Source organism: Dromaius novaehollandiae, chromosome 6, assembly GCF_036370855.1.
Source record: "Dromaius novaehollandiae isolate bDroNov1 chromosome 6, bDroNov1.hap1, whole genome shotgun sequence".
NCBI classification, from domain to species: Eukaryota; Metazoa; Chordata; class Aves; order Casuariiformes; family Dromaiidae; genus Dromaius; species Dromaius novaehollandiae.
Window position 1 is genome coordinate 24,538,415 of NC_088103.1, and position 13,573 is coordinate 24,551,987.

Genomic DNA, 13,573 nt, shown 5'->3' on the forward strand with positions numbered 1-13,573 from the left:
TAGATTCAGAATCACCAAGGCATTTTGCACCAGTTGATTACATGGAAACTCCAGAAGAAATTATCCGCAGACGTCATGATGATAAAGAGGTAATGCCCTCTTTTATAGCCTAGAATAGTAGTAGCAGCTTCACGTGCAAGAAATATATTGGAAGTTAGAGCAACAAGTTGGAACTAGTATGTTTGAATCTTAATACCACTTCTGCCACTGATTTACTGTATAACCTGTGTTTCAGTTTATCTGTTATTTAAAATGAACCTGATAGTTCATATCAATTTCACAAACATGGTATATGGGGACCTTAAAGAATGTAAAAAGGTTGGAGATGTGTGTAAGATGTGGTACAACACATCAGTGTCTCACAAATGAAATGGTTGTTTTATAAGTGAGTATGTTTTTATTGCTCTCCAAGCAAGCCATTTGAGTTAGTATTGATCAGACTTGTCAGAACTGATTTTTCTTGTGGGGAGCCTCAGGTTTTGAGTAGCCAGTGCAAAGTATTTAAAGCTATCAGAAAATGTGACATTCCCCTTGAGTGAAAACTAGGATTCTTCATGATGTCTCAAATTGTTGAATACAAAATGTAACAGTCCCTTTTGAAATGATTGGCCAACATACGTATAAGCTGAAATACTAAGAAAGGCGTACGGTCTTTTCAGCACTGGCTATATTAAAACTGAGTTAAAGAAATTATAAAGTAATTGCTTTCCAGGAAGCTGCTAATTTTCATTGCCTGAAAAGACCAGAAAATTAAATAAAGTGATATTTTTAGTGAATAAGCACGTTACTCTTTTCTGTTCAAATAATGCTTGTGTGTGCTTTGAAATATGATAAAACTTGCTTTTAATTCCTATGTGAAAAATATATTTTTGCTGTCTTCTCCCATGAAACAGCTAACAATGCCCTCACCCACAAAATCCAGCAAGAAAACTCATGGAAGTCAATGAGAGAAATTCTTTGTTGGCCGAAGGAGGTTTGGATCAGTCCTCTGCATTATCAGAAATCCCCCCCTTATCTTAGAAACTCTCAGAACCTGGCCCAAAACATTGTTGACTTCCATCAGCTTTGGATCAGGTCCACTGTATGAGCTGGATTTCAGATATGCCACAGATATGTACTTTCTATGCTTGCTAAATCAAAGAGGAGCTATTGTGTAGTGAGTAGAATCAGTATTTCATGTTCCTGTAAAGCCCCAGCTATTTGCTGGGACCTCAGAAATTTAATTGAAGTCACATTGGTGGCAGCTGTCGAATGCCCTAAACTAGATGATTTACTGCCCATTTTATGCAATTTTATGGCAGAAACTTTTAGAGGACCAGAGACGGCTTAAACGTGAGCAAGAAGAAGCTGATATTGCAGCTAGAAGGCACACAGGGGTTATTCCAACGCACCATCAGTTTATCACTAATGAGCGATTTGGGGACCTCCTAAATATAGACGATACAGCAAAGAGGAAATCTGGGTCAGAGGTCTGTTTTAGTTACCTCAGTCTGCTGCTTGACCCAAAGCAATATTTGCCTCTCACAATGTTGCGCTTTAGGCCGACATTAGCTCTCCAGAGAATGTTGTTTGTTTTTTTCCCCCTTCCCCTTTCCCATTCTGGCTTCATTTAGACCCGCTTTGACTCTTATGCCTGGTAAATTAATTGATACCTCTATACCAAGCTGCATATGTTAAAGCATGCCTGCTGAGAATTGCTGGTGCACACCTGTGATGCATGTCTTTAAATATCAGCTACTTTTAGTGAATCAAAGGCATTTTACATCCTCTGCATCATATTCCTACATTGTCTTCTTGTTTGTGCCTTACGCTTAGAAACTTCATGCCTTGTTGATCCTGGCCATGTGACTCTATCATAGTTTTTTGTAGAAATAGATTGTTTCTTCTCCTTTTGAGCAATGCTTAATGTCCTCTAGAAACGATTGGAGTAAGTCCCAGCATGTTTCACTAAGTACAACATGATCAGTCTTTCTGAAAGAGACAAAGGAGGAGATGGTGGGTTTTTCCTTGAGCCCAAGGCACTTTGCGCTAGGGCTGGTTGTGAGGCTGGGTGTCCCGGCCAAAGCCCATTCCCTGCCCTGCGGATGGCTGCTGTGGCGCTTAACTGCTGCCGTGTTTCACCCAGAGGTGGCTGTGCTGGGGAGGTGGGTGATGTCGTTTCCATGTGCATGGAGGACATTTATCTGCCCTTTGTTTATATAGTGCCTTCAAATCCTTTAGTGCCACATGAATGCAACTTCTTCTAATTTTTATGCTTTATTACCATAATGGCTTAAAAATTACCTGAATATTTTAGGGCTATTAAAAGATCAGCCAAGTAAATCAAGTTTTAAAGCCTAGGCCTTCTGCCAACATGTCCTCTTTGGTTTTATAGCCACAGAAAACATTTTTTGGCTTAATTTATTCATACTTTCTCCTCACCTTTGTCTCTTTCCTACCAGTTGATACAGAATACTTGGGTCCCTTTGCAGGATTCAGTAGGGCCAGGAAATAATCGAAGTGCCACATCAAAGAAAACCCTGCTGCTTTTTTTTAGCTAGCAGATTTTGCCTTCTGATTCGCATGTCAAGGGAAGTTTGGTCCCAAAGCCCCAGTAACTAGTTGCTGGAGCAGTTGTTGCTTTCAGCAAGGTTTGTCACATGTAAAAGTTTACTACTATTAAATCCCTTTCCTTTAGAGCTCCCTAGCTACTATTATACCAGAAGTTGGCACTTTTGCCCTGGTGGGGAAGACCCATCTAGCATATCTGGACTGTGGTACCAGTTGCAAACACGCTTGTAGCAGAATACCTGCATTTAATTTCATCCCCAGACTAATGTTAGTTATAGAAGAATTTGGGTGCTTTTCCTCAGAAGAGAGCTGAAAACCTAATTATTATTTTAATGTGTTGATTTTCTTGATCTTTAGATGAGACCTGCGAGAGCCAAGTTTGACTTTAAGGCACAGACGCTAAAGTGAGTATAGCTCATTGTGACTGCCTTTAGTGTTTTTTCTCTATCTTTTCTCACAGGATGCAACATTTATGAAGTGTCATACAACTGGATTCATTTTTCGGGAGTCTTTCCAGCATCTCAGTCAAAGCAAGGTGTCCATAGTAAGGCAGGGGAGAGTAATTCAAATCTTGCAGGCCATAGCCTGTAAAGGACCTTTAGGAAAATGTCTTCTTTCTCAGTGCATCTATATCCCATATGATTTTTGTAGCAAACCCACATTCTTTACTGAAACAAATAAGTGTCCTGCTTCAAGGTTGGTCGAGCTGTGGGAGAACCCTCTGGCTCTTGTCCTTCCTCATGCCTTGTAAGCAGAATGGCTGGAGGAGGCCTGTTGGCAGCATCACTATCTCTGCTGTTGTGTTGAGAGACAGAAAGAACTTCTCTGCATGACATCCCTGGTTGAGCTCCAATTTAGGAGTTGGAAGGACTGTATTAGTCACTAGCTTGCTATGTAAATCTGACATAAAAATGGTCAGAAGAATATAGATATAAAGTATCCTTTTACTGAATTCACTGTGTATAGCTGAAGTTAGCAGGGGACTTAGATGCCTAATTTTAAGCATGTAAGTGGGCCCTTGAGTCAATATTTTGCTGAATCAGGACCTATAAGAGGACAGACCTGGAGGTATCACTACTCCCCTGATATCTGTGGATATAGCAGGGGATGCTTGTAGTGTGAACAGTGACATTGTTGTACCTTTAAGCTCTGTTATGACTCCTCTGATCAGTCACTAACCTCTACTTGTTCTTTTTTGGAAACACTGCTGTGAACAAAAGGCCTGTAAGGCCTTTCCTCCTGCGTGAGCCTGGAGAGGCTCTCATTTTAACATTACGTAGCGGGGAAGAAAGAAAAACAGAATTCAGTGAAGGACCTGCTGTTTTTCCTGTCAGGTGCTAATGTCCTGGGAACATTTTGTTATATGTTTTATAGGTGATAATTTATAAAGATTTGCACAGCATCTCCCCAAGACCTATAATAAAACTCAAGCAAACATAAGGAGCAACTGCTGTGTCCTTTGAGCAGAACATAACAGGGTACCAGACAAAAGTAAAGGAGAGCTTGTGAAAGCTGTGGTAGGACAGGCTGGGGTGGTTGTTTTCCTGTGGGGCTCCATGTAGTAGATACATGAGCCTAGTACAAGGTGCCCACAGCAGGAGTTCCTCAGGCTGCAGGCATTCATGATTTTAGCGCTGAAGACTCTAGGTTGCAATTGTTAGTCCAGGTGAGGTCAGTGATTGCCCAAGTGCTGGCTAATCAGAAGCGTAACCTTTACAAGACCCTTTGTGTAGGAGAAGGTTCACTGAGTGAACTAACTACCTTCCAAAAAGAAGCATGACTTTAACAGAAGACAATCATGACATGACGTCTTTCAAAACAAGAGCACAAGCACTGCCCTCTGTCCTCCTACCATATTCAACATGGAAAGCAACCAGTGGCATGTTTTGCTTGAATTTGTCTCCATTGCTGCTGAAGGGTGCATGGTCAGCAGGGCCCTCCCAGGACTGCTTTTTTTGCAGGACACCCAAAGAGCAAGAGAGCCACTGCACATCATGGTGTGAACACGGTGGTTCTTGTCATGTGGCTTTCACTTTGGATATTGATTTGTATCAGTAGAGCTAATACAGATTTCTTGGTACCTGGGAAGTGCCAGACATGTAAAGCACACGTCTGTCCTCCAGTGAAATTCTGATGGATGTGCGCCATTCATTAGTCACTTGTGTTGTTAACAGGGAGCTTCCTCTGCAAAAAGGAGATATTGTTTACATTTACAAGCAGATTGACCAGAACTGGTATGAAGGCGAACACCATGGCAGAGTTGGCATCTTCCCACGATCATACATAGAGGTAGCTGCTTCCCTTGGAAGTGTTTTCTTTGCCCACTCCTTTTCTGACGGTGACCAGTTTATGGGCTATTTGCCTGTCCCTCATTTGATTTTGTTTGTTCATTCTAGCTACTTCCACCAGCTGAGAAAGCTCAGCCCAAAAAGTCAGCACCATTGCAGGTATTGGAATATGGAGATGCTGTTGCTAAGTTCAATTTCAACGGGGATACCCAAGTGGAAATGTCCTTCAGAAAGGTAGGATTGTTGGCGAGCTAATGAATTGAATCCAGACAAATGCTGAAGTTTGTTAACACTGATAGCTTGCAACATTTCCAAATGAAGGCTCTAATAAGTTTAACACTTTTTTCCTGAGCATTTCAATCAGGAAGGATTCCTTCTTATGACCCTTGTATTTACCCCATAGCTATTATGTAGTGCATTACAGTAAGAGTTTTGCAGGCAGGCTGGCTTAAGCAGTGCTGGTTGCTTCCTTAGGGCTAGCCGAGAAGGTTGTTTGAGCACAGTGCTGGAAGCCTGGCTCTGCAAGGCAAGTTACGTGTTTGGTGACACTGTCTCCAGGTTGATCCTCTCTGGCGGCAATGCACATAGTCAAGTGAGAATGGTAACACAGAAAAGAAGGAAGCTGGGTTTGCTTGCTTAGGGCCACAAGCAAAATCATTGAGCAGAGGTAACTGAGGTTGTGTGCTGTTGAAATGACTGCCTAGACCTCTGACTGCAGAGACAAAGAATAGGAATGGGTTTGGGGTAATGGCTGTTCAGAGCAAATTCAGATATGTTTAGATTAAGCAGCAGCAGCATTTGTCCATCTCAACCAGCTTGGTTTTTTGGTTTTTTTGTTTTTTGGGTTTTTTTTTTTTTTTTTTTGATGTTCAGATTAGATCTTGTCTGGCTTTTTTTTTTTTAATTGTAAGTGAAGATGGGGCTCGTACTTTATATGAAGGATCTGAAAGTCACTTAATTTGTCAGCAGAACAGGAGAGTTAGTTTAAATTATCGACCTGTGCTTACTCTCTGTACACCTCATACCCCCAAGGGTCTCACTGTCAGACTGAAGACTCTGGTTTTCATTTTTTAAACTGGCTCTAGCAAATATGGTCTTGAAAATGTGAGATGAGCATAACTGTACTGTGCTTGAGTTCGCAGATAGCCCCAAAACAGCACCAGAAGCTCTGCATTTTCTCCTCCTCTGAACAGAAAAAAAATCATTCCCACCCAGAGCTTGGGCTTTAGATGACATAACTGGGGAATAAGAGAGGCTGTGAGCCACAGATTGTTTTAAATCAGCTGCAGCAAGATTAAAAACTTCATCTGCTTTGGAATTATGATGTACTTTACCATTTCTTCCTGCAGGGTGAAAGAATCACATTGATTCGACGTGTGGATGAGAATTGGTATGAAGGAAAAATCTCCGGCACCAGTCGCCAGGGCATCTTCCCGGTCACTTATGTGGAAGTGCTCAAACGGCCTGTGGTCAAGAATGCGATTGATTATCCTGACCCACCAATGTCCCTCTCCCCTAACCGCAGCATGACGGCTTCCCCACAGGTATTTGGACTAGATGCAGCCAGTTATTGCACCTTGCAGAACTGTGGGATGTTGCCATTTCTGTGCAAGAAATAATAGCTAAGAGAAGCTCTTGCTAACACTAGTGTTTTGCGCAGTAAAACCATGTGTTCCCTGCAGTATGCTGCAACTGCAGGAAAAGGTCATGCTTCATTTACCAGAAGGGTTAATGACTGGGTCATTTGGGGATTTGGAGACTCAGCTTTTCACCTGTGATCTGTAGCTTGAATTCAGGTCAGAGAGAAAGGGCTACAGTTCATAGCCCTCTGAATGAATTACACTGCCAGAGATGGGATGAATTGGTGATTCAGTACCTGCTGGGTGGGTGTTTGTACTTTACACACCTCCACAGCGATGAGTGAATTTTCTATGATGATTATTAAGAGGCCTCGTGGAATGTTATAGTGTGTTGAGTCATTCTGTCTATCGCAGTCAGCCTGAATCAGGCCCTACCCTTACTCCTAATTGTTCCAGATCAGGACCAAGGTTTTAGGGTACGGGATCAGGATCGTGGCCTGCGTTAATTGCACTTGGTGCTAAGTGAACTTGGATTTTGAGAGCAGGCCAGTCTGGGATCTTTCATGACTATCACTCACTTCAAACCATACTGCAGTTCAAACCAGAAAGCAAAATGGCAGCAGATAATTGTACAGGGAATATGGGAATCCCAGAATGTTTGCTGTGGAAAACATATCAGGGAGACAGCGAGTCTCTAAATCCTTTTGTTTTGCTCTCATTATGCAAATATGCATCATACTCATCCTTGAAGGTCAGTATATGTGTCTAAGCAGGGGCTGTGAGGTTCTGGTGTGTCCCCTCTCTAACCCACAGGACCAAAGCAAGGTCATTTTTAGGTCAAGACTGCAAGGAATGACAGCAGAGAACTAGGATCAGGAGGAGGGGAAATACGGTACAGGATGTATGGGAGAGACTGCCGTGGCTCATGTCCAGTGTCTGTCTGGATCTTTCCTAAAAGGAGTGTTTTTATTCTTTATTTTATTTATTTATATTCTTTATTTTATTCCTCTGTAAAGAGGAGAAACCTTTTGCTTTTTCTGGGTTCCCTGTCAAAGTGAACTCCAGCTGAGCTTTACTATGTTTGGGCTTGGCAGTCTCTCCATAGTTGTCTGTCCCGTGGCCTGTGTGCCACTAGCTCTCTGCAAGCTTATCCCTTTGATGGAAGGGATTGTATCCACCTTTTTTGGTTTCCTCTGCTATTCTTTTGGTTCCTCTCTAGTAAAGCTGTTTTCTTCCTTGCTTTTTGGCCTAACTTGGCAGGGCTGCGTGCCTAACTGAGAAACACTCCAGTAAGTGCAAATGTTGCTGATCTCACTGATGTTGCTGGTGGTGACAGCCAAGGCCAGAATTTGGTCCTGTGTTCTGCCTTTCTAAACACAGAGCTTGCTTTAATCATCCAAATACCAAATAGCCACATTTAGCTCTTTGGATCCTTTCTCTTCCATGGCTTCAGCAATGCAAGTTTCTTGAGGAGCAGGTGTTACTCATTGTAGAGCTGGATTCAGTCAAAATTCATTGCAGCCGTGAATTCTGACTAGGTCCACAGCATGAATTGCTGAGGGCCCTTTTATGGGAAGTGCTGCCAGGCCAATCAAGTGCTTCATGCTGCTGTCATGGGTGGTGGCTTCAACTGCTCCTTGAGGGACTTAGGGTATGGTAAGAGATAAAGGGTCTTCCACAAGACACTATGTGTCTGGGATCCTGGCAAAGGCTGGAAAAGATATTAGCAACACAGATATGGGCTGGACTCTGTGGTTGGAGTAGCTGTGGACAGCACGTTCTCCACCAGGGTGGACCTGTCCATGGAAGACTTATGCACCATGCTTGGTCACAGATCTGCTCCTCTCCACTCTCACTCTCTCCCCTTTCACTTTCACTTAGTCATTTTGTATTTTCCTTTATTATTTTTTGTTCATTTCTTTCTTTTTCTCTTCTGCTTTTGTCTCCTTCAAGTCTGCCAGCTCTGAGCTGCTCCATACACCAACTCCTCCGCCTTTGCCTTTCACACGCCGCGCCTTGTCTCCAGAGGTGCAGGCGATCACATCTGAGTGGATCGCCCTGACCGTGGGAGTGTCTCCTAGCACCACTCCTGCCATAACTCCTCCATTGCCTCTTCCACCTGAAGCCTCCCTCTCTCGCTCTGACTATCTCACGCCTTCTGCTGCGGCCAGCCCTTCCCCCTCGGTCAGCCTCCACCATACTCATCTCTCTGGCTCCTCGACGCCCAGGTCCATTAAATCCCCATTGCCCTCTTACCCATCCAGGCCTCAGTCCTCCACTCGCAGTTTCTATCAGGCAACTCCACAAAGTGAAGAAAAGTTTGTTGGCTCCCCTTCTCCCAGTATGAGCTACTCTAACTCCCCTCACCGGGCAGCTGGGAGCCCCAAAAGCATCCTCACAGAGCAGAGCAACACCATGGGCAGCCAAGGCTGGCTCCAAAAGACTAGAGAGGGCAGCAGTAACCCTCAGCGGGCGTCTCACGCTGCTCCCAACATCTCTGTGGAGGGCTGCCTGAAACCATCCCAACTAGACATGCGTGTCAGCCCAGAAAAGAGACCCGTGGGCTCCTCTGAGGACCACCAGTTGTGTCAGGAGCTAATGGCTATTGTGCAGGGAGGTAAAACAGAGAAAAGAGGCAATGAGGCAATGAGGAAAGGTGATCTGAGAAAGTTTCAAAGCGGGGAAAAGAAGGTACTTTTCCTGCATGTGTGTGTGCTACTCTGGGTCCCTGATTTAACTGGTGTGTTGAGATTTGTGCTGCTCAGCTGGCCAGGCAGAGCCAGTGGCTACCACATACTCTTCTGAGACTCCAAAGCCCTTCTTCCAGGGATCACCAGTGGCAGTCTCTGGAAAGCAGGTCAGAAAGCCTTAGAAGTGGGCTCAGGAGTAGTGCAGGGAGAATTATTTAGAATAGATAATAACACAGGACTAACTTAGTTGGTCACATCTAATGAGGTAATTGTCCCAGAAAATGGCTATAACCAGATGTGATCACATGGGCCCCGTGCCTGTATATCTCACTGCCAGCTGTGTAGAATACAAGCAATTCCTTGCTATTAAAAGATTTTCCCGTGTGCAGTGGACCATCTTTGGTGCTGGGCTCTATTTATTTCCCCTAAAGCCAAGGATTGAAAGTCCTTGTAAATGTCAGCCAGGTTCCCGGAATCCCAAGTGCTGTCCTCTGTTGTGGCCGCGCAGAATGGAAGATCCTGGAGCCTGTGATTTAGTAAACCTTAGTTGGGGATTTGTATTACTAAGTCAGGGAGGCTTGATTGTCATCTATGCTTTGAGTAGATTTTATTAATTTTGCATTTCCAAAATGGTGTGAAAGGGTCCAGGCCCAAATGAAAATTAGACTCAGAGTCATTTTCCTCCAAGAGTGTTCGTTTATATGTAGCTGCAAGTTACAATGAGAAGGAACTTAGGGGAACCCTTAAGTGGCTTCTGTAATCTCTCTTCTGCTCCTCATTTTGGTACAAGAGATCTGCCTTACTTTGTAAATGCAACCCTCAGTTGGCTTGGGGTCCCTTACAGGCCACAGCCAGCCAAAGTGCATTAGAGCACTGCTACGTTACCTTGCAAAAGAGTGGGAGTTTGGAGACCTCTAAATCACAGCATTATAAATAACTTCCCAAATGTATTGTGATAGCCTCCATGACATACCCGATCTAGCCAATGTTAAATAAAGAGGGACTGTGCTTTCTAGGATGATACATTTCACACTGGGAAATCTTACGACAAATTGTTTGATTTCTGCTTCATAATCTGCAGTCATAATCAGGAGTGTATCGAAAGCTGTATAAAACTGTGCTGTTTCCTATCTGGATGCATTTCTAGTTTTTACAGACATAACCTGCATGTTTAAAACATAATGAGGTGGTAAGCTCAGACAAGCCAACTAGAAAGCTGCATCTGCCCTTGCATGGAGTTAAGTTTGCTGTGTATGCATCAAATTTAACTGGATAGTAGATGCTCTTATCACTGACAGTGATTGTGATAAGAGAGTGTGTGCCAAGCTGACCAACTTTTCTTTTCTTCAAAAGACTGCAGACTCAAAAGCATTCTCTTCATCTGCTCCTCTCTCTTCCTCTGCCCTCTCTTCCTCTACTGTCACAACACAACCACCTCCCAGACTTACACGCAGAGTCAATAAGCCACAGGTAATCATCTTTGCTGATTACTCTTCCATTACTCAGAGTTGTTTCCATGCCATGCCATTGTTTTGTCCTACGCCTGTTTCTCCATTCATCGATTCCACAAGTGAGATACTATTCTTGCCTTTAATTCAGTGTTGTCATAAAAAGTTAATTTTAAATGACTTCCAGGCTGTGCAGAAGGGCAGGTGTGGGCAAAATCCTCAGCTGGTTCAAATCTGCAGAGCTCTGCAAGTCAATGGATTTATGCCAGTGCGTACCAGCTGAGGTTTTGACTTTCTGTTCCTCCAAAGGATTAAACCAAGACTTATTTAGCACTTCCAGTTGCTAATAGGTTCTGACCTTGAGTGCCTACAGCTCAATTTCATTGGGAGCTGCAAGGCAGGATCAGTGGCCTTGTTAGCAAGAATGATATAATGTGATATGCTTTGGCCCAGGTTTTGTTTAACTACCTGCGATCAGGATTCAGGGTTTGAGTGGCTCCAAGCTGGGTGTAGAGCATACCTCCACAGTGCTGGAGACATGTCCAGCCTTCTCAGGTAGGATACCGTTATTTTGGAGGTTCCCAGCACTGTTGCTGAGAGCTACAAACATCTTTAAAGAGGGACACAGTAGTGTCTGTGCAGCATACCGAGCTCACTTCAGCACTGCACAGCTGGGACCTCCAGGACTGGGGGAATGAGCAGTGCTTGCAGCTGCTCTTGCCTCATCAGTCCTTCCAGGCAGCATCCACGAGATGGCAATATTTGAAGTAGAAAGTTCACAATTAGCAAAGATTGGACTGAGCTTGAGGTGGTGGGTTTTGGGGAAGCAGTCTTGGCTTGATCAGTGAACCAAGCAGGTTGCTCATGAGGGATGAGTGTGGGAAGTAATTGCCAATGTTACTCATTTTCCTGAGCAGTCACTGAGAGTGAGACACAACTTTAACACTGAAATTTTCCTGTTACCTTTAATTACCTCATTCCCCTCAGCGCAAGAGCTTGGAAAACTTTTTGCTGAAAAACCACCTCCTGCTTCCCTTTCAATTTCAGTATCTGAATCCAATAGGATACATATTGTGCTTCACATTAAAAATCCAGAGAAATTTCTGTATTGCCCTTTCGCCTGACCTCCGATCTGCTTGGTCCTGCTGATGCTTGCACTGGATATGTGCTGCAAAAGAGGAGTAAAGTGGCATGTTTAGAGAGAGATGTTCCTCCTGAGCACTGGCTAGCATGCAGTTCTATTTTGGATGTTGCACCTGGTTGTAATATGACTCAGTGGCCTTTCTCGGAGTCCAAGTCAAGCCAAAATTTTTATTTTGTATGCCTGGACGATCAGAGCATTGTTGGCGTCAAGTTAAAACTGTGTGTGACATTATCAGGAGTGTCAATCTCCTGTTTCCAATCCTGTTTATCCATGGTGTTTGAGGATATTTTACAATTTGGAATTTTAGGTTTGTTCATAACAGAGAAAGCCCTCAGTTATGAAATTCAGATCCAGGTTTTATTGCAAATTTAAGACCCCTTAGATACAGGGCTGGGATAGGGATTGTGTTCTTGCCTATTCCCAGCAGTAATACAAAGTACAATTTTTTTTTTAGATATTACAAAATTATTCCCTTTTGTTTAGTTTCAAAGTCCAGCCTGCAAAATAAAGACAAAAACCAAGTCTTTAAGTGTAATTTACAGATAAGATTATTCCAATATTGCAGTAAAACATGAATATTGAGCACTAATGTAATCAATCAATTGAATTCATCTCAAGGAACCCTCAGGAATTTCCTGTTTTGAATCCTGTTTTGCTGTGAGATCCTGTTGCCCCAGTGTGACAGTCAGCAGTGGGGTTACAGGGTGCTCAAGCGGTGCAGGAGCTGAGGCCCGGCAAGGTGCCGGCGCCCGGCGCTGGCTGGGGAAGGCAGGGCTGAACGCCAGCGGTGGCTGAACGAGGGTCCCCGCTTCGCACAGGCTGCCTGGCGGTGCAGGGATCGGAGCACGGGGCCATCTGCTCGTTGCCACTGTGCAGAGTGACTCAGGCACAACGGTGAGGGATTTCACCCACTTTGTGCCGGTGGGAAGGAGAGCGTAAGAGGGTGCGGGCTGGGGAGAGCAGGCCTGCTCCTGGTCAGACCCGGTGATCCCCAGAGCAGGCCAGCTATGCTTTATTCATTTTGTAACCCTGTCTCCACAGTAAGATTTTATCCCCTCTAGTGCTTTTTCGCTATTTCACAGGTTCAGCACTGCTGCATTTCTGCCCGGTGTATTATCCAAGCCAGAGCTGCATGTCCTGGTGATTAAGAAAGCAGGCGTTGGTACCTGGTCCCCATAGGAGATTCATTGTCCTGTGGTAGACACAGCCTTCGGCCTCTGATTCAGGGGCCAGGGAGTCTTTCCGTTCATTTTGACAGCCTTTAGCTCAGGCTGCTCTGTGCTGCAGGCTTTTCAGCGTCCTTTGTGAGAGCTCTTTGGCCAGCTTTCCCCTTGCTTTCACCAGTGTGGGGGTTTGACGTGTGCTGAGATTTTCCTGTACTCCCTCAGCTGAACTGGGGAATCCTTGCTGCTCACGGCTCTCCATTCACGTACGGGAACATTGCTGCTGATGTGTCTTTCTTTGAAAGGATACCAAATTGTCTGCCTCTGTCTGTCTTGTCTGTTGGTCTGTTCTGCTCTTTGCTCATGCAGCCCTTTAGCTCCCACCAGAAAGGGATGGAACAGGGGATGGGAACAAGAGCTGTAGTGGGTAGACACACTGATGACACTTGCCTTCACTAGGAACAGGAAGAGGGCTTTTGAGTAGCCCCGGGATCTTTCTTCCTGACAGTAAAAACGTATCTCAAGTCTTTTCTAGGCTTTTAGCGTAGAACTGTTCTCTGGTATTCTTACAGATCTGTGATGTTTTTTAGATCCATCCTCAAACTGTATATGAGGTGGAAACAGTAGCCAGCTGTGCTTTGGGACTGACTATATCACGTATTTGTATAGTCTGTAGATACGGAGACATGAACACTGATTCAGCAAGGCAC

At 44.2% G+C, this 13,573-nt stretch overlaps 2 protein-coding genes across 24 annotated transcripts in view; both read left to right on the forward strand.

Moving 5' to 3' along the window:
• The window catches only part of LOC112980249 (sorbin and SH3 domain-containing protein 1), a 182,122-nt gene that overhangs the window by 160,589 nt on the left and 7,960 nt on the right, over positions 1–13,573 (forward strand). For 17 of the 23 annotated variants that reach the window (XM_064513902.1, XM_064513893.1, XM_064513888.1 and 14 more), the window contains 6 exons: positions 1–89; positions 1,302–1,469; positions 2,908–2,954; positions 4,725–4,839; positions 4,947–5,072; positions 6,188–6,382. In XM_064513902.1, coding sequence (XP_064369972.1) covers positions 1–89; positions 1,302–1,469; positions 2,908–2,954; positions 4,725–4,839; positions 4,947–5,072; positions 6,188–6,382 — 740 coding nt within the window. The remainder of the gene's footprint in view (positions 90–1,301; positions 1,470–2,907; positions 2,955–4,724; positions 4,840–4,946; positions 5,073–6,187; positions 6,383–13,573) is intronic. The other 6 variants (XM_064513887.1, XM_064513892.1, XM_064513910.1 and 3 more) reach the window with 3 other exon arrangements.
• Positions 8,072–10,489, forward strand: LOC135328781 (sorbin and SH3 domain-containing protein 1-like). Its single transcript, XM_064514448.1, has 2 exons — positions 8,072–8,122; positions 8,300–10,489. The coding sequence occupies exons 1-2, from the start codon at positions 8,072–8,074 to the stop codon at positions 9,221–9,223; spliced, it is 975 nt and encodes a 324-aa protein (XP_064370518.1). The 3' UTR covers positions 9,224–10,489.